At 32.1% G+C, this 20,037-nt stretch overlaps 2 protein-coding genes across 2 annotated transcripts; one reads left to right on the top strand and one right to left on the bottom strand.

Annotated features, from left to right (window-relative positions):
* Nucleotides 1-264: 264 nt before the first annotated feature.
* On the top strand, nucleotides 265-2,515 carry LOC149421723 (uncharacterized). The gene is made up of 4 exons (XM_089634506.1): nucleotides 265-428; nucleotides 516-630; nucleotides 1,480-1,692; nucleotides 2,428-2,515. The coding sequence occupies exons 1-4, from the start codon at nucleotides 408-410 to the stop codon at nucleotides 2,460-2,462; spliced, it is 384 nt and encodes a 127-aa protein (XP_089490632.1). The 5' UTR covers nucleotides 265-407; the 3' UTR covers nucleotides 2,463-2,515.
* An 8,015-nt stretch (nucleotides 2,516-10,530) lies between these two features.
* LOC149421724 (uncharacterized) lies at nucleotides 10,531-19,269 on the bottom strand. The gene is made up of 5 exons (XM_089634508.1): nucleotides 19,072-19,269; nucleotides 17,188-17,300; nucleotides 16,742-16,866; nucleotides 12,467-12,543; nucleotides 10,531-11,096 (listed from the first exon to the last, which is right to left on the bottom strand). Exons 1-5 carry the CDS (start codon nucleotides 19,166-19,168, stop codon nucleotides 10,909-10,911), a joined length of 600 nt encoding a protein of 199 aa, XP_089490634.1. The 5' UTR covers nucleotides 19,169-19,269; the 3' UTR covers nucleotides 10,531-10,908.
* Nucleotides 19,270-20,037: the final 768 nt, after the last annotated feature.

Consider the following 20,037-nt stretch of genomic DNA (forward strand, 5'->3'; position numbering starts at 1 on the left):
CAGTAATGTATAAGACATATTTCACAACACAAAAAACGATTTCCTGCAATAACGCCACCAAACTTGTATAAACTTGCAGCAAAGCAAATTATTCAGTTAGCCACAGCAATCAGCAAAAGAATAATCATTGCATAATTTTATTCATACCCAAACTTGAAAACCACCCAGCTTACCTGTCATAGAGCAATGCACGCCATTCATAATAATCCACTGACGCCATTGCTGTATAGCTAAAAATAGTGTTACATTATAGTGTAAATTTTTGTTCTACCTACAATAAGAAGAATCTTGTTGGAGTTATATAAAAACATATTCAGTCCATTGACATTTGTTTAGCTGATCCAAACTTTATCAATTTTCTTCGAGTCAATTGAATTTTCAAAATTAGTTCATTAATCAGCTGCATAATGAAAGTACTCCCAAACTTGGTAAGTTGAATCAGAGTCGACTTTATATTAATTATATAAAGAAATCTTCTTTCTGCCAAATTTATTTGAAGGGTTTCTCTTTTACAGAATCCAGATCGTACTACAATAGCAGAAAAAATTAAAAATGAAACTACAGAAGCCGAAAATGAAACTTCAGCCACAGGACTCATCAAAAACTTAATAACAGGGCAAAAAAAAATAGGTAAATGGGGAACTGTTTCTAAATACAAACATTAAGGCGATGCACTATGTAGCAATGCAAAATCATGTGTTTTTGGTTTGAAAATTTGGTCATCTAGAAATGTTTCAGATGCTTTAAATAAATACCACAAGTATAATACATCTTGGCCTTTGAAATAATCGAGTATTTTTTACATAAGTCTTTTTATAAGCCCAGAAAAAAATAATTTATAAGGCCTATGAAAACTGCTTTAAAGTTCAAAATTTCCTACTTACGAACCCATTTTCGGTTATGGTTTTATTGTATAATGTGGCAAATTAAGTTATTTATAAAATGATCGGAAAACATTTAAATATTTATGACTAAACATCCACAAAATAAAATAAAAAGGCACTTTTTGGCCATGTTTTTTTCTCGCCTAAATCAAAACAGCTGGATGGTGTTAAGCGGGAATTTAAGCCTTATCGCCATCTACGTAAGGAGTGTTATTGATGGCGCCTCGATTCAAAATATTACACAACGTAGTGCACCGCCTTAATTAAATTTATGTGGAAAGTAAAGAGTATCCATCTGTGGTCAAAACGTCTGTAGAATGAATTTGAATCAACATTGAACTCTTGAAACTCTTCATAAAATCAAGCATCGTATTCATCTCTTTTTCTTGAAGTTAAACTTCTCACTGTAAACTAGTTCTTATGCAAAGAAACCAGATTGTTCTAAATTTAGCACAAAAGTAACAAATATTATTTTTAACAATTGAGCTTTTATTAGTGTTTCACTATAATGTCCTATTCTGGAAGGATTTGTGCAGTTACAAATGACTTTATGATCTTACGTTTTCTTACCTACTTATTTATTTGTTTTTTTCAGCCCAGAGAATATACGACAGTGTGATGAAAATGCTGCATGATTTCAATGTATTTAAGAAAATTGAAAATGCATTTGATTTCCTGACCAAGAATCCAATGATCGCACTCCCTCTTTGTGCATTCATTATGCTCGTTGGCATTCCTCTATTTGTATTGATTGTTTTTGCATTTGTTTCTTCGTCTGTAACTTTCATGGGATTTGTAATACTGGAAGGTAAGACACAAAATATTTATATATACAATATTACAATTCGTACTGTAACAACGAAAATCATACCAAGTAAAATGAAACGATAGCTTTGTTAGTTTAATATAACAGGATTATATTAAAACCAGTTGTTAATGAAATTTTCTTAATTTTGTGAAGAATATAAAGGAATGGTTGAAGAACCACTTCCTAAATTTTATCCAACCGATTTTGAACTTAAAAAGTATATAGGTTCGTTCCAGCGACTGGTCTGTTAAACGAATTGCTTGATAATGGAGGAGCTCAATAGTTTTTGTTTATTCTGAATAGAGATGAACAAACAAATTACAGAACTTAAAATTACAATCAGAAAAAACTATAAAAATGATTTAACAAAAAATATTCAAGCTAAAGTTTATTCATAAAACACTTAGGGCGGGTTGTTTCGGAGAATTTGAACAATTCATCAAATTTCAAAGTTCATTATCAAGTTCTGTGAATGATTTTTTCAAGTTCTGTTTTTATTTCAGTTTTGTCAAGCAACTAGCCTACAATGATATAAAAACAGAACTTGAATAAGTCTTTCTTGAATAGGACTTTCACAGAACCCGAAAATGAACGTTGAAATTTGATGAATTGTTCAAATTCTCCGAAACAACCCGTCCTTACTAACACTTGTTAACATTTTAGTATTGGACTTCATCATGTATTTTTTTTATTATTATTTTTTGTAATTTTTGTAATTTTTTTTTATTTGACCAGTTCAGTTTATCTCCGCACTGGAGAGCTGGTTGTAAGTACGGGTGATCATTAAATAGGTAGGTCATTAAGTAAGGAGAGTAGGTACCTGTATTATAATCAGCAGACATTGGATTATCATTGTAGCTATATGTATTTACATTTCATTATTTTATTTCAGGAACAATTATAGCATCGGGAGTCATTGTTCTTGGTGGCATCCTCTTGGTAGTCTTTGGGACTTTAATGATGATGGCAATCATTGTATCCATTATAAATTTTGGCTTGCAAAAAGCTAATATTATTATAACTTAATTAATCCTGTACGGTATGAAAATTCCATGTATCTAGCATTTTTGTAATCCATAATTATCTCAAGTATGTAATACTAATATGTATGTAATTCAAGTAAAGTTCAAGTAAGGAATTATCTGTCGAATTATTTAGTAATTAATGTTAAGATAAACAATTAATGTTTCCTCTAATAATTTTTATAAAATTATTGTTAATTTATCCATACTGTGAATAAAATACATAAACACACTATTTACTTTCATTTCTCGCCCATGCACAAATGTCAATTACCTAAATATTAAATAGTTTATAATGAACAATGAATGGGTGTGTATATTTTTTGCTTTATGAACAACTCAAAATATTACATTTTCCTTGGTAAATTTAAATGCTGGTGCTGATCAAGCCAGTGCAGCGCTCTCACTTGAACGGTTTGGTGAACTTGGTATAAGAATTAAATATATTTTTCGATTAACTGATAAAACGAGATTTCCCAACCGTGAAATACCGTGATAAAAATCTCACTACATTGTGTTGAAAAATCGGAGAATTCTCATAAGAACAGATATTTCCATAACATTTTGTTGACCTTGTTTTCAGCAAAAACAGAATTGACGGTATCTATTTTCAATTGGACTGCTATAAAAATCTCAACAAATTTTGTGGTATATTTTTTAAACAACATAAAAATTATACAGGAGAGCAATTTATTATTTTGCTCTTCTCAAGCACTGTAGGTAGGTAGATACATTATAACCATTGTCTTATACATTGGATATGAACATTTTGCAGCCATTGAGCGCCGGAAAATGCAATTTGTAATATGAAAACAATACTTTCTTAATTGTTTTTGTATAATTTATTTATTTTTTTGTATGTGTTTTATTAGTTATAAAAAATAATATAATATCTAGTATAAACCTTTTAACAACTAATTTCTATGACATTAACCCTTACAGTGCCGAAAAGCGCCGTGGCACTCATAGGTAGGTGTGCGAAAAATGCCAGCGTCGCGGTAGTGCTCGTTTCGACAGTTCACTTTTCACGTCAGTGACAGTCGTGTTCCAGATTAACTTTTTGATAGAACACGCCAATACAGTTTTTCGTCGGCATTATGTGCCCAATCAACAGCTAAGCATAGACGAATCTCCTTTGGAACAAAATGTCTTACCACCATCAAACAATAAAAAACATCACAAATGGGGTATAAAATTTTGGAAGCTCTGTGATTCCATCACTAAAAATTGTTTAGCTCTTTATTGTTACCGTGGGGCACAATCCAATGAAGATAAGGATGAAATAAAAAAAAAGGTATTGGTTCTGTAGTGGTCGAAAAACTCCCAAGTTTGGGAAATTATTTCAATAAAGGATACCATCTATTTACTGACATCTTCTATACCAGCATTGAGCTAGCCAAGTCACTTATTATTATTAATGAACATGTAGTATTCAATTACTACGCTTTTATTATCATAGACTGAAACCTTTTGAAGAGAATGTTGAGAAAATTATAAAAATTAGTGTATTTTAACAGAAATGGCAAGTATTTTTCTTTTTTATATAAAATATCTAATAATTTGTGAATTTTCAGCATATTTTGACCAAATATTTGTGGCACTAAAAGGGTTAAGGACACTTTACAATACATCTAAAACTTATTCTTTAAAGTATTTAGGCATAACCCACTATTTTAATTTGTTGACTCGCGTTCAAGGCCAGTTTCAAACTATGACAGTCAAAAAAAAACAATGCTTTTTGTTTGTGGGATTTTTACCCTCGGCACAGTTAAGGGTATTAGGTTGCAGGAGCTCTGCAATTGAAAGATTAATCATCGCCTTAGGAATTATAAGTATTACCTTCTCTGGGTAAATTTTTTTTCATATCAATTTGTTCTAGTAAAGATGTCTACTTTTGGAAATTATAGAAAAAGAAGAAGATAACATGCATAAAAACCGCAAAACTTAACTTTTAACATTTAAGCATTTTTAGCACACTTGCGGGACATCATTGAAACTCAATTATACAAAAAACCAAATTTCGGTTTTTTATTATGGCAATGTCATGTCTATTTATTAGTGTAACAATAATAATGTATTATTTTCGTTTTAAGACAGTGGTGTCAAGTGGAAAAAAAATCACCTTGTCACGAAATTCATAGTTTTTTCACAAATCTTCAATAACACAAATAAGTTTAGAAAGGCGAACAATCTTGTCAAAAAGATGGGGACTTATCTGAGTAAGTTAACATTAAAAAATTTATATTACTTATGATTCATTTATTAATTATATCAAAATTATTTTGTTTTTAAAATGATTCCAGCTAACCCACTGAGACCACTCTTTGAAAAAATAATGGCGTACAATATTTGTCAACAAGTTAAGACGGGAACTGTAAGGGATCCAATTATTTTGATCCCATCTTTATTTTTCTTGGTCTCTGTGTGTTGTCCAATATTGGTATATTTCATATTGGCAGTTGCCACTGTTGTGGTTACTTTTATAGGACCAGTGATCATTGAAGGTAAATAAATGATTTATTTCATAATTTTTTTTGATAAATGATCACTTTTTCTTCATAACTAATAACTGCCTTTATTCATCATGTTGGTAGATAGTTAGACAGTATTCTGTCAGAGCTAAGAGACAGATCCGATTTGATTTCTAAATTATTTTTGTAGGAAAGAAAGGAAAAAAATTGGTTATGAGAATGACAAAAAAACTTTGGTAAATATTTGGATTCGCTGGACACAGATTATCTGAAATATTTTAAAATAAAACATTATGATTTACCTCAATGACTATAAAAGGAATCTGACTGCATTTGGGAAATTTTTAATTTTAGCATTTTAATTTTTAATTACGTAAAATGAAAATTCGCTTTCGTTGTATGGGATGACAGCTGGAATGATTTCTGTCGATGACATTTTCTTTTATAATAATTAAAATAAAATAACTTTGTTTAAATACCACTTTATTGTATATATTTATAACCAACCGGTTTCAGTTCAGCCCGAACCTTCATCAGGGTTAATAAAAACATATTAAATTAATTACAGAGGTGTATGGGTACTTATAGTTAAGCTGGAAGAGGGAGAGAGAACATCAACTTTGGTGGGGGTGGAAGACTTAGGTAGGAGAGAGGGGGTAAACATAGGTGCAGGAAATGGAAATATATTTAAAATGGGGCTGTTTGTTAAATCTAATTGTTTATTTAGTAAATTGATTTTATTGACTTTAAGGGATTTTTTTATCTCGAGTGCTTCTAAATTGTTGAGGCGTAGACCTATCCCGTTTCTATGTAATACTTCTACACCTGAAGGCTTATCAAATGAGTGATCTTTATCTATTAAATGTGTTGCAAATTCCGAAAAACCTATGTTGTTTAAGCATCTCAAGTGCTCAACTACCCGCGTTTGAACATTTCTTGCAGTTTTACCAATGTAAAATGCTTCGCAATCGTTACATTTAAGTTTATAGATGCCAGAATGGCTTAAATTATTTTCTTTTGTTGGTATTCCTGATATGAGTGGCTAGAATTTTAACCATTTACTCTATGCAAATACTAAGGTAGGTACTATATTGGCCAAACTCGAAAAATATTTAGATATTTAGGTTTTTTATAAATAAAGAAAAGTTTAAAAATGTAAGGTTATTATAGGTTAGGTTGGGTTATTATAGGTTGGGATAGGTAATAAAGTAGATAAATTAAAAATTTCCCAAATTCAATCAGATTCGTTTTATAGTCATTGAGGTAAATCAGGTTTTATTTAAAAATATTTCATATAATCCGTGTCCAGCGATTCCGAATAATTACCAAAACTTTATAAATAGCTTAACGAATCCAAAGTTTCTATTAACAACTGTAATATTAATAGCCGGCTTCAATTAAGTGCTCGGCAATTGCCGATTTGGCAGGATGGCCGAGTTTGTACGCTTAAAAGTTCTGAGATCATTTTGGAGGACGGTCCATTCTGTTTGGTCTATATAAACCTTTTCATATATTCTCGGAGTTATATACACTATTTGTCTCTAGAGGGAACTGTTCCGAAGACAGTCTTAATGCTTTCTTTCCTCAGTATCCTGGCAATTCTGTTAAAATATTTATTTATTTGTAAGAAACAAACAGCTTTTACATAATATACAATGATAAATATAAATATACAAGTTATCTGAAGTCAAGCAACAGAAGTTTCTTGTGCTAAAGTTCATTGGAAATGAAGTTTTAATCAACTTAAAATTATGAAGATAAGGTAAGAAAAGCGCAGCGTTTTGACTCTCGTTAAATTCTGTAATCGTTTGAGGTAAATTAGGCTTTTATAATCTGATTTATCTGCCTTGCTGGGAAACAGTTTCACTCTAACGCATTGGTTAGCATTATGCTCCAATCCGATTTTCCGCTCTTTGCATATTCTGGTTCTCGGGTCACAACGTTTTGATTAGTGCTCATTTTTGCTCTGGGTGGTGATGCAATTCAGCAAGTAGATACCGACTCGTATCAGTCAGTTTTCTATGCACAGTGTGCACCAGTCTACCATCTTTTTTTGCATCACCACTACGTCTAGAAAGGGCAGGATTTTATTTTGGTTTTCCAGCTCCAATGTACACTTAATTTTGTTATGGAGTATGTTTTAACTTCTTTTTTTTTTCAGGTGGAATTTTGACAGCGGGAGGATTAATTCTATTGGGAATCCTGATAGCGATTTTTGGGACATTTGTCCTAATGGTGTTTAGTTTTGTAATGATTTATTTTTTATTACAAAAATTGAACATTGTCAAATAATCCATCTTCTTATTATGATTGAGTGGTCGATATGCTTTCAGGCTCGTCCACTTAAGTACATATATTTTCATTTTATTTTCATAACCCTATTTCAGATTTAAATAATATATTCATAATAAATTATAGCTCGTTATTTCGTTACATTTTCTTAAGCCTTTATTAAAAAATATATGAACTATTAATTATTCTACTCAATTTTTTAAATAAATATTTTAAGTCTTTCCTTATTATTCATTTATATTTTCGTCAGTATAGCGCTTTAAGGAGGGTCCCTCACCTGGTGTCCACTAAGTGTCGTCACAACATCGAGCTTTCCCGGCGTAAGACCCTTTTTTACCGGGAAAGCATTCCAAATAAATAGGGCTTCTAGTAGGATCCCTCACCTGGTGTCCGTTTAGTGTCTTCACAATATCGAGCCTTTCCGGGCTTAATATTGTAAGCGTAAAAATTGCATTTTACAGGGTGAGGTGTTTTTAAAATATCTAAGGCTGTGTTTAATAAATTAATTTTAATTAAAAATATGTATATGTCGAAGCCGAAATATAACCAAAGGACGTGGATCCAAATTCCGGAGTGCGCAAGTAAATTTCATTTGTGTTATTTCACAATTTATTCTTTTAAAATAATATATAATATACTTGCGGCACGTTCCCGAGGTGAAGATACTCTCAGTATTGCCCTGGTGTAAGACCACCATTCCGAATTGAAACGTTGCTTGTTGCTACCCTCCCACACCTTCAGCCTCAAAAGATACCCCAATTGGGGATTAGAGTTCATATAAGAACAATATATGTATATTATTAGTAACATAAAATAAAATTTGATAAAAACATGATAATTGTCTCAAATTCAAGTACTTTTGGCTCTTACGATGTTTTGTCATTCCCATTCTAGAGTTCCATATCATGGCGTCGTACGCTTACCATAATCATTTTTGATGTGTACTTGGCACAATTGCAAATGGTATTTCGAAGGAAGCTGAATAATAATTAAGAGATTTATTATATTCATTTTTATTTGTTATAAAAAGTTTCACTTCATTATATCTATTAATTTTAATTTACAAATCAATAATTGCTGATATAAAATTAAATAATTAATTATTTTGTAGAGCATGAAATGGTAAAGATAATATTATTAAGGCATCGTTTTAAAAATGATTGAAAAGGAGATGGATGGTTTTTTATTAATCTTAATTTATTAATTATTATTCTTGGTCTTCCCCGTCACTTTCTGACATAACACATGACACTTACATCAGCTTTACAGGAAAATGGAAGATATTCTTCTCTGAATCCAAAATTAATTATTCCCTCGGCACATGGGGACTTGAGATCATGTTTTTTTCAAATTCTGCTCTTTTTAATCTGTCTGTAACAGGCCAGATGAACAGACGGCATAATTTTAACATGATTGTATCAGAGGATCAAAGTCGATGACGTTGCACCTACTATCGGTAAAAAAATCCATGCTTGAGTATGACTTTTGAGGATTCTTTGATCGTTCGACTTTGCAATTCATTATTTTCCTTAAATTTTACTGATAGGAAACCCAATGAAAATGACTTTCAATCCAAGAAATCTTCATGAGACATCACATGCATCATAATTTTTTGGAGTCAGTTCTGGCTAATGATATTATGGCAAGCCATTCAGATGGTGCCCAAATTATGCTTCGTCTAATAAATGAGTTGATTGTAGCACGTACCGAGTCTCCTTGTGTCCTGGCAAAAGGTAATTGATAGTTGTTATTTCCTTAATAAATATTCATATTTTTCCTGCACAACTATCACAGTAAAATGCAACTAAAATATTATTTTTGCGGCGTCCACAATTTCCAGATACCTATTTGTACAAAATTGTGTATTTTTTTTTGTTATTTATATTTTTTATTATTTTTTGCACTCTCTTTTTCAAACAATATGTGATGACCCACACTAATAAACGCTCTCATCATAGGAGGCATAATTTCTCGAATAATACAAGTTTATATTCTCTCCGTGAGCAGTGTTTGGGACCTTCTGTAAATCGAAAGTAGCATATAAAAAGGTCGATTCTTGTTTGGTTAACTAAAAATTATTTTTTACATTCACCCTTGTCAGTTAAATGATTTTTAAAAACTTCGATTATGAAATTGAATATTTTGTTCTTCTGATCTCATATTTTAAATCTTTTCTCAAAAGAAACACTAGTCCTTTGTTGAAAAATCAAATATTTTTGTTGTAAATATTTTTGCCCGGAAACTCGTAGTATAAGCGGGAAACTGGTTAATGTATATTATTATATAAAGAACCCAAAAAACTTTTTTTTTTCGATCTACGCCTTGACGCATTTAAAAAGCTGATGTTAATCACCTAGAAATCGATTTTTTTCAAATTCGACATAAAAAATTCCAACATCGGACTCGATTAACTTGAAAATGAAATCTCAAATCAAAAAGTTATAGCACAGAATAGTAATATGTACTTCGTGTTTCGGACACCATGTAATATTTTTGAATCCCGTTGGAAGGTGTTTCTTACTGCTTTTATTTTTGAACATTTTCGATGCATTTTATCGTAAGCAGTCAAATTTGGAAAGTACGATAAAATTTTACTCTTCAATATGATGCTTACGATGAATGTTTTGAATGGCCAAAAATTTAAAGCACAAATCTTACGATAAAATTTAAAAATCCATTATTTCTTATGATTTACTGCATTTCATAGATCTTTTGCCAGTCCATGCACTGATTCAATTAAAAAAAAATTAATTGTCAAATTGCCGCTTACGATCTTCTTCCAGGAAAGGCTCGATATGGTTACCGACATCGGCATCGACGGGTACCAACTAGTAAAATATATAGCGCTGTAGGGCGGCTCACTCACTCGAACACCATGGTAGCCTGGTAACTGTGCCACTGTGATGTCCTGGTGAAATAGGGCCCTAAAAGACGACGGTGGGTTAAATTTACTGGACCTAACGAAAATGATTTATCAGCTGTTGTAAGAAATGTTAAGGAAAAAACAAACACCCAACAATTGATTAAAGTAAAAAACAAGGTATCAATACACAGATCCAAATATTTATTTATATTAAATTGATTATAAAATTATCAAATCTTACTGCTGATTCTTCATTGCACTCTCTCCCATTTTCTCATAAATAAAACTTGTAATCATAGATAATAGAAACAAAGGGAGATATGGCATGGAAGCATGCCGACTACAACCAAACTGCACGGACTATAAAAGTGCCGGAGCCGATGAATGTCATGTGTTTGATGTGTAGGTAAAAACAAAGTGGCGACACCGTTGTGTTCCCAGTTTCTTACTTAATGGTTCATGACCCATCTCCCTTGTTTCTATTATTGATGCTTGTAACAGAAAGAGAGATTGCAATTGAGCTCTTAGAGGCAAGATCATATTTTGAAAGAATTTTTTAAGATATTGGTTAATTTTTATAAACATTTTCCTTGTTTTCAATAACATCTGAGTCACAGAGAGATACGAGATCCGTCCACACGGCTCCGCTGTTGGCCTCAATGTGCTCCCAAAGGTACTTCTGTATTTCATCCTCGGACATTTTGTCTCTGTCTAGCTCAAAGCTTTCCAGGGTCTTCTTGTCTTTGTTGCTAAAATCTGGATTTAAAAGTTAAGGAATAATAATTTAAATGGACAATAGTCATTGTGTTTGGTCTTGAAAAGAGAAAATGCTTGGTTCCTACCGAAATGCCAATTATCCTGTTCCTACCTATCCAGTTATCACCTTGCTGGAAAACTATTTGAATTTTGGAACATGCAAATTGAAAATAAATAGTGCAAATTAGATTGAAATTGTTTTTGAAAACAGAAGGATTATAACTATCGTCGAAGCCAGTTGTTGGCGTTTTTAGTGTTTATAACCTCGTTTTTCAGTAAAAAGAAGGAACTTGACTATATTGGATACTTACAAGATTAGTACTCTTAAAACGATATTATGTACTTCCAAGATTGTCAAATTCCATCTTTTTACTTGTATAAACGAGATTGTGTACATGACATAACAACTTGCTTCGACAATTTCAAAAACAATCGCACTCGAATTTGCATTAATTATTTTCAATTGTCATGTTCCATAATTCAAATAGTTCTCTAGAAAGGTGATGGTTACGTAGAGGTAGGAACAGGATAAATGACATTCTGGTAGAAACCAAGCATATTTTCAGTTTAAGACCAAACATTATTTGACTATCTTCGAAGTACATACCTATCACCCAATTCCAGCAAACACCATTTAATTTCATTTCATCTAAACTAGTTACAGTCCACTTTTATTATTGCTAACAATATCTAAATCTAAATAATGTGGATATATCTCTGTATCTATATTTAAATCTCTGCATGATACTATATTTAGGAGAGCTCATCTCACATTGAGTAAAAAAAAAACTAAACTTATATAAAAAAAATAAAGAAAAACAGATATATTTGCAAAGCTGTACTTATAAGTTTTACCTATAGGTAAATGCATGATAACATTTTTGGTAAGACGTAAGAAGTTTCCTATTTAGTTTAACGCATTCAGGTAAACTTACCTTCCGCCCCAAATACAATCTTTACAAGGTTCCAATACAGAATTTAAAACTAGCATATAGTTTGATATTATTTTATACTAGCTGTACCCCGCCACGCGTTGCTGTGGCTCAGTTAGTCTGTGCAGATAAAGAAACAATAGTGCGTGTTGCTTTTATGTCTAACAAATGGCGCTGTTTTTTTTTAAAATTTTTTAGAGCATGTATTTACCTGACACAGGTGACATCTACAGAATATAGGTATATAAAAACACATGCGTGTTTGAATGCAACATTGTGTCAAATTTTCAAAGCAATTGGTGAAAAACTTTCGGAGATTTAAGATTTTGAACAAACAAACATTTACATTTTTATCTATATAGATGGATAAGTTACTGAAAATCACGCACAAGAGGGTTAGGAGTATTTAAAAATAATAACTATATTTGAAAAGGATACATCCTTTGCAGATATTTTGTGGTGTCGAGTAGTCCCACCTCACCCGGGTGAATTCTTTGCCAATTTGCAACATTTCGCTGAAAAAGAAAAAAAAAATATATATATATCGTCGCATTAATTCGTAGACTGCGTAACTCCAAATTTTTCGAAAATACGTTTTTAATGCCATCTGGTGTTAAAATTAGACCCGCATCGACTAGTAAAACTCGAAAATTTAAAAAAAAATTAACCTTTTAGATAAACACAAATTAGGAAACTGCGTAAAATTATGGTGCCATTTTTACTCGCGAATACTTCGTAACTCTTTAATTCAGTATTGGCCGGTGAGCCGTGCACGCTTGTTGTGTTTTTGACTGAGGAAATTTATTTACAGTGTAATAGTTTTACCGTGAAATTAACTGAGATAGGTTGATTAATCAATTTTGAACATTTTATAACCTTAATTTTAATTGTGAAGTCACGAATAGTGTTTTGTATCTGTAGTCTAAACTGACGTCTTCTGCACCGTGTGACGCTCTGCCGTAGCTCTCTTGTTTTATGTGCCTCTGCGGTTTCGTAAATACCTAATAGGTCCTTGTTCTGTGATTATCTCTTCTTCAAGGTCACCATCTCTTTGCAAGTGGATCTCCTCCTGATGCATATCCGGATCCGGTTCTTCACTGTCCTCTTCAAACAAACCCAAAATATTTACGGTGGAACGTGCGGCAATTCCATCTCATCTCTCCTCAGACACAGTCCGTTCTCTGTCAGGCATCTTCCGCGGGTCAAGCACATGTCTTTGTATGCCATCTACTTCGATGTTCTTGACTGAAGTAAGTCCTGTCACCCTTCCATGCACGATGTGCATCTCCTATCTACTGATTTAACCGCAAGAAGATCGCCCACTTAGAGCTCAGTCAATACTTCCTCTTCTATATTCACTTGCGCAGAAGGGTGTCTCCACGAGTGTGAAGTGTGAACTATACTAGACAGCGCAATACCTCGATCATCCTGACTTTTTGCAGCCAAAGATTGTACCGAAACACTGCCTGCAGGGGATCGCTTCCACTTCTGGCTGCAGTTCTCTTTATTGTTTGATGATGTCGTTCAACTATACCGTTTCCAGCTGGTCGGTATGCCGCGCAAAATCTTTGACGAACATTCCATCTCTTACACTTATCTGTAACACTGTAGGAACAAAATGCAGTACCATTATCCATGAGAACTACTTTGGGCGGGCCTCTTTCCCGAAACACTTCTTCCAAATGTCTGATAATCGAAGCTGCATTATCTGACTCGATTTCCCGCCACACGGCAAATCTACTTGGACTGCAATCGATAAATGTGAGTAAACATTTCCTACCGAAATGAGTAACATCAACTGCCAAGCGACTTCTGGTTGTCACAACATTAAGATTACCCGCTTCATGGGATGATGGTGGAGGGTCAATTGTCCTGCATTGTACGCAGGAACGCACGCATCTATCGACGTCCTTTCTTCTCGCCTCGGGATCAACCAGCCGGGCAAGATGAAGCGTTCACTTTACTCCAAAGTGATGCTGAGCATGAAGAGTTTCTACGCTTAAAGCACATGTTTGCTCACCAGTTCCACTTACAAGTCTCTCCCACCTATCTTCACACTCTGAGGAGTCTCTTTCACAACGTTTCCTGTCATGGCTACTCTTTGCCCGGGTCTTGCAAACCCTAGTAAGTACATCAGTTTTATTTCTACAGGACAACAAGGGTGATCGACAATGTCAGATCAAATTCTTCTACAATCTCCTTCATCAACTCCAAGCGTCACTTAACGATCATCTCTGACACAACTACTCCCGGTTAGTGTAGATCTCACCCAGCACAAAACCGTCGCCGAATCTGTAATGATCTCCAGAGTTTGAAGATTTCACTTGAGAGTCAGATTTAATCCCTTAAGGAAGGAAAAGTACCAGCATTTACAAGACTTAAAACAGACATTAGAAAAGGATTACCACTCCTTTAACGATAACCTTCCGCATCATTAAAATGCATCTAAATAGACTGCCTCGACATACACATACATTGTTGTGTTTTATTTTGTAAATGTAAAATTCCTATCTCCCAAATTTTCCGCTAGGTTGTTCATAAAACTGTTTGCAGAAAAGTATGTATCTTTTGTAAAATGCGTATCTCCATTCTCGGTTTTTACGTAAACTTCCTAACTCCGATTTGAAATAGAAAGCCTTAACTTACAAAAGTTTAATGATTGAAAATAAATTTCCAAATATATTATATGTTCGAAACATAAATAAAAAGAATAAGCCGTCTTTCATTTTTTTTTCACTACGAGGTTTTTTGTGCCTCCTGTAAAATTTTACATTTGGGAGTTACGCATTCTACGAATTAATGCGACGATATGTATTATTAATTACCAATTTGCAATATTTTGCTGAAATAGGGAAAATACATTCATATATTATTCTTCAGCAATTTGCAACTTTTTGCTGAAAAAATGATATATGTACATTTTTATTTTATTGGTTGCAAATTCGCATTAATAATGATGGCCGCCAAATGAACTATCAACTTTAATTTTAACAAAACATCTATCAAAATGTATTACTTTCTGAAAATTATCACTTACATCTCATCGTTATCTTGCTCTTACAAAGTGTTTTTTTTATAAAAGAAAAAAGTGCATATTAAGCGTGTCTCTATTTTCTGTACATTTACGGAATTGATTATTTTATTTATTTATTTATTTAATTCAAAAAACAGTTTTTACATAAAAAGCATACTCTGCACATCTCACTAGGGCATTCCTGTATCAAGATGTGCAGCTTTACAATAAAATCATTTAAAAAAAATACATATATGTAAATTTAAAATAATAACAACATTAAATTAAATTTAAACAAAAAAAGAAAAGTTTATGACACGGACGTTTCGAGACCAGTAGACAAAAATAAACAAAATTTTAGTAACAAATGTATGAAAAAAATAAAAACAAAAAACAAAAAAGTCAACAAAAGAAGCATTATTAAGTAAGTTGGCAACAATAATATTCTTCTGTTAACTAAAGTACAAGGTACCTGTGCTGGCTTATCAGACACAAGCATAGGGCAACCATACTAACAATTACAACATGGATAGTATGAATAATAGATTATAAGAAAAAATAAAAATAACTAAATAAAAAAGGTAAATAATAACCGATAGGTAAGTAGATAATATTATAATAAAAAGTAAGTAAGTAAATATTTTAGCTAGACAATAATTAAAGTAAATATTAATATGATAATTAAGTAGATAATAATAATAATAAGTAACATAATAATAAATAACCAAAAGTTATTTTAGAAGTAAATAAGTGCATGCGCAGTAAGTAAATAAGGATTGTATCGAAACAGAGCTTCCACAAGGAATTATGATATAAGCGACAACATGGGTGATCCAAAATCATCATTCTCAGCTAGTACGGAGATTTTTACCATTTTCTTGAATGAATTTAACGTACCTATAGTTTTTATATTTTCTCCAAGCATATTATATAGCAACGGAGCTTTATATGAAAAACTCCTTTGTCCGAAGGATGTTCTGGTATACACCGGCTGATACATTAAAGAAGAACCCATTCTAGTGCTGCGCCTTTGTTGAGATCTTTTAGCAGTAATAGTGTTGTTGAAAAATTTACAAAGAGCCTGTATTATGTACAACTGCCTTATTGTCATAATTTTGCTTTCACTATATAATAACTTTGATGGATACATAAAATTTCTCTTATACATTATTTTTAAAATTAATTTTTGCGCAACATTCAAAGGCTCTAAGGTAGTCTTGTTACAAGAACCCCAACAGACAACATTATATGAAAGCATTGATTGAACTAGAGCATAATATACAGTTTTTAATGTAACTTTGTCCAATATGTTTCTTAGATTTTTGAAAATGTAGGCTAGCCTTCTTATTTTGTTTCTTAATGTAGTAATGTGATTGTTCCATTTTAAATTTTTATCAATAACTAAACCCAGGTATTTGATGTTGTCTACTCTTTCCAAAGATTGACAATTACACTCCTGCACACAACAATGTATTTTTAATGAACGTTCCAAAGATGGTTGATTTACAGAGGAAATGCTAAAAGTAATATATTTAGTTTTGTTCATGTTTAAGGTTAACAAGTTTTGATCAAGCCAATTTTTGACTGCCCTTAATCCTGCCTCGCACTTAGCATACGTTTCGTTCCACGTGTCAGCAGCAAACTGCGTCACGCAAGATTATGCGTGTGAGAAATAAACTAAACAGAAAGGATGTACTTACTTGGCTTTTTTCATTCTCACACTGTCATTTTCACACATCTCCATCCCACTCCGAAGGTTGAGACATACCAATTCACTTTTATTCACATTTTCTTGGAGGGTTTCAAATGTTTTCTTTAAATTTTCCTAAAATATTAATTTACATGATTATTTTACCTTTTTATTATCAATATTCATGGAAAAGGGCCACGGGTGCAGGAGACTGTTCATAATGACTAGCACGATAAATGATCAAATTATTAATATTAATTTAGACAAAAGATGGATAATTTGGTGACATAGATATTTGTTTCTTGTACTAATTAAGATGAAACGGGGTGTTTTTCAATAATTTGGACATATGTATTTAGAAGTAAGAAGAGTTTGGAAATTTAATGCAAAGTTAAATGGAACATGAATGAAGGGTATTATGGCAACTAAAGCAAAAGGTGGAAAGGTTCTACGTACATTTACTGATAGGATTCCAGAAAGCTCCAACTTCAAGGCTGAATTTTCATTATTCACTTCTTCAATTTCCTTCAGCAGATTTGTATTTTCCTTTTCAATGTCTCCATGTTTCTCTGAATCAATAAATTATAATAAAATCATTGTAAATCATGTTTAAATTCTGACAACTTACTTCCAAAAAATAATGACATTGAAACTAATTAAACCATCAAAGTAAAAATCAGTAAATAAACAGAAAATAGGGACATGCTTTATATGCAATTTAAAAAAAAAACACGCTTTTTAGTAGTTAGATAATAATAAGAAGTACGAGGGTAGTCCAGAAGTACCTTGATAATGTTTGGTATACTTAAGGCATCTGAAAGGTCCTATGAATGGGTTCAGGGAACTATTAAGTTAAAATTAAGTTCATGGGTATATTTAATTCATTTAATCGGAGGAGAGGAAAAAAAGGTCCATGTTAACCAAATAAAAAAAAGTTGTATAAAGTTAAAATCAAATTATGAAAATCCCGATAAATGGTATGACTTGGGAAGTCAAGAAAATAAAAATGTTAGTGATTCTTTACCCAGCACTAGTGGGGAAAATGATGTAATAACTAGGGCTGGCAGATTGGTGAAACCCCCTGTCAGATTTAGTCATAGTGATTATGTTTAAGTTTTTTTTGGTCATTGTAAATTGTTTGAAAAAAAAAATCAACGGTGAGAATTAACAATAACATAGTAACTTTCAAGTGATGAAATCAAGAAAAAACAGCCAATTTTGGTAAAAAAGAAAGTGTTGTTTCATCGAGACAATGCACCAGTTGACATATCAATGACCAATATCAATAAGTTAACGCTCAAATTGCTTCTTCACTCGCATCCTATTCGCCAGATTTAGCCCTCTCGGATTATTTTCACTTTCCAAACATGAGATAATGGCTCGGTGGTAAAAGATTTGCCAACAGTGAAGACGTGGAGTCTGCGGTTGATGGCTATTTTGAGGAGCTCAACGGGTTCTCACTATAAACATGGTATCGAAGCTATTGAACATCACTGGAAAAGTGTATGGAGCTAAATGGAGACTATTTTAAGAAATAAAGAAAGTTTTCCCCAAATTTTTTGTGTTTTCTTTGTTTAGTCGAGTACTTCTGGGACAACCCTCATAAGTATTTCAGTTTCCGGAAATGGAAAGAAATAAATTTTATAATTGTTTCATTAAAATTAAAACCGATTGTTCACTTGGCGGCGATTGTTATTGATGTAAAATTTTAAGGTTAGTTTTTTCTTCTTTCATGAACCTGTAATCCAAAAACAGGTTCTTAGCTTGGGTTTAGTTAAAAAACTATTTTAATATTATTATGTCATGGCGTGAAGAAAAGATGTCAAATTATCAGCATTTGAAACGAAATAGCTGGGTACTAAAATGCATTATTTCCATTTCCATTTCCAGAAACTGAAATACTTACTTCTCATTATTATCTAACTAATGGAAAGTATTTTTTAAATAAAATGAGCGTATTAAGCGTGTCCCTATTTTATGTAATAATAACATAACATTTATTAGAGGCAGTTTTGTGTTATTTCACTTCAAGTGCGCTTTACTATAACAAACTTAAAAAATATATATTTACCTAAAAATCAATGTATTGTGCGCATAAAACCACATTCAAAGGTTGGCCAGATATAACATGCGTTGCGATTACAATAATATAACAATTAAAAAAAATTTTTAAACAAAACTCTTTAAATTATAAACATTAAAAAAATTGTGGAGACGTAGTTAAATTTATCGTTATGTGTTATTATTTAAATTAATAAATAAAACGCAATGTTCAATTTTATAAATAACAATATTGTTGTTTGTATTGAATAAATTTCGGTTTAAAATGCGTAAACAAACCTTGTGATATTAACTCCTTAGTTTCAATATCTCTTAGGAGAGACAAACAATCTTTCTCGAACGTCTTGATATTGCTATCAAGTTCTTCCCACTTCATATTTGTAAGAATATATAAAATACCGAATTAAATATTGATAAATGACTACACATAAAACTAAAATCGTTCAAATTCAATTCTATAACTGACATAAATGAACATAACTGACAAAATGACAACCATAGATATGTGACAACCATAAATAAACCAATCACGTGACAACTTCTGACTGCTTTTGACAGACTTGACAGTCGCTTTATCTTTGGTAGAGGTGAAGCGTAAATTAGCGATGGGCACAATCGATGATTTACTCGATCTTTTTGACAATCGTAATATTTCGATCCATTGTCATGGACAAATCGATTTTGTCAAAAATCTTAACACTCCGAGACAAGCGTTTTAAAACGTCATCGAACAAGGAATCAGTTCTGTCGGAAATCATCACACAGTCTGAGACAATCGTTTCAAAACGTCATCAAACAAGGAATCGATTTTGTAAAAAATCATTGGTCAGAATTCAACGATTTCCATATCCGAAATTTCATAAAAAATATCTCGGATTGCTTGACAAACGATATATTCCCGTGGGTACATTGTGTTACCTACTACCTAATATAATTTGATAAGCATTTGAGATTACACAATATTCTTTGCTAATTGTCAAATGTTGGTAATGTTAGGTATTGGATATTAACTGTAAGAATATTATCTTCTAGCCAAAGAAGCTATGTGAACAATTAATTCATATTTTATGTTGGGATTTACGATTCTCCTGCATTTAGTGTGTGTAAAAATGGCATTCTGATTTAAAATAAGTTGGGAAGGTTATTAATAATAGTAAATTGATAATTTTTATGGTGCCGTTTTTGTGAGAAACGACCTTGATGGCTCGCTATAAATCTAAGGTTGACGTGTATTTTAAAGTAATG

The sequence above is a fragment of the Hesperophylax consimilis genome, chromosome 8 (assembly GCF_061612785.1).
Source record: "Hesperophylax consimilis isolate HC1 chromosome 8, BYU_Hcon_1.0, whole genome shotgun sequence".
Taxonomy (NCBI): Eukaryota; Metazoa; Arthropoda; class Insecta; order Trichoptera; family Limnephilidae; genus Hesperophylax; species Hesperophylax consimilis.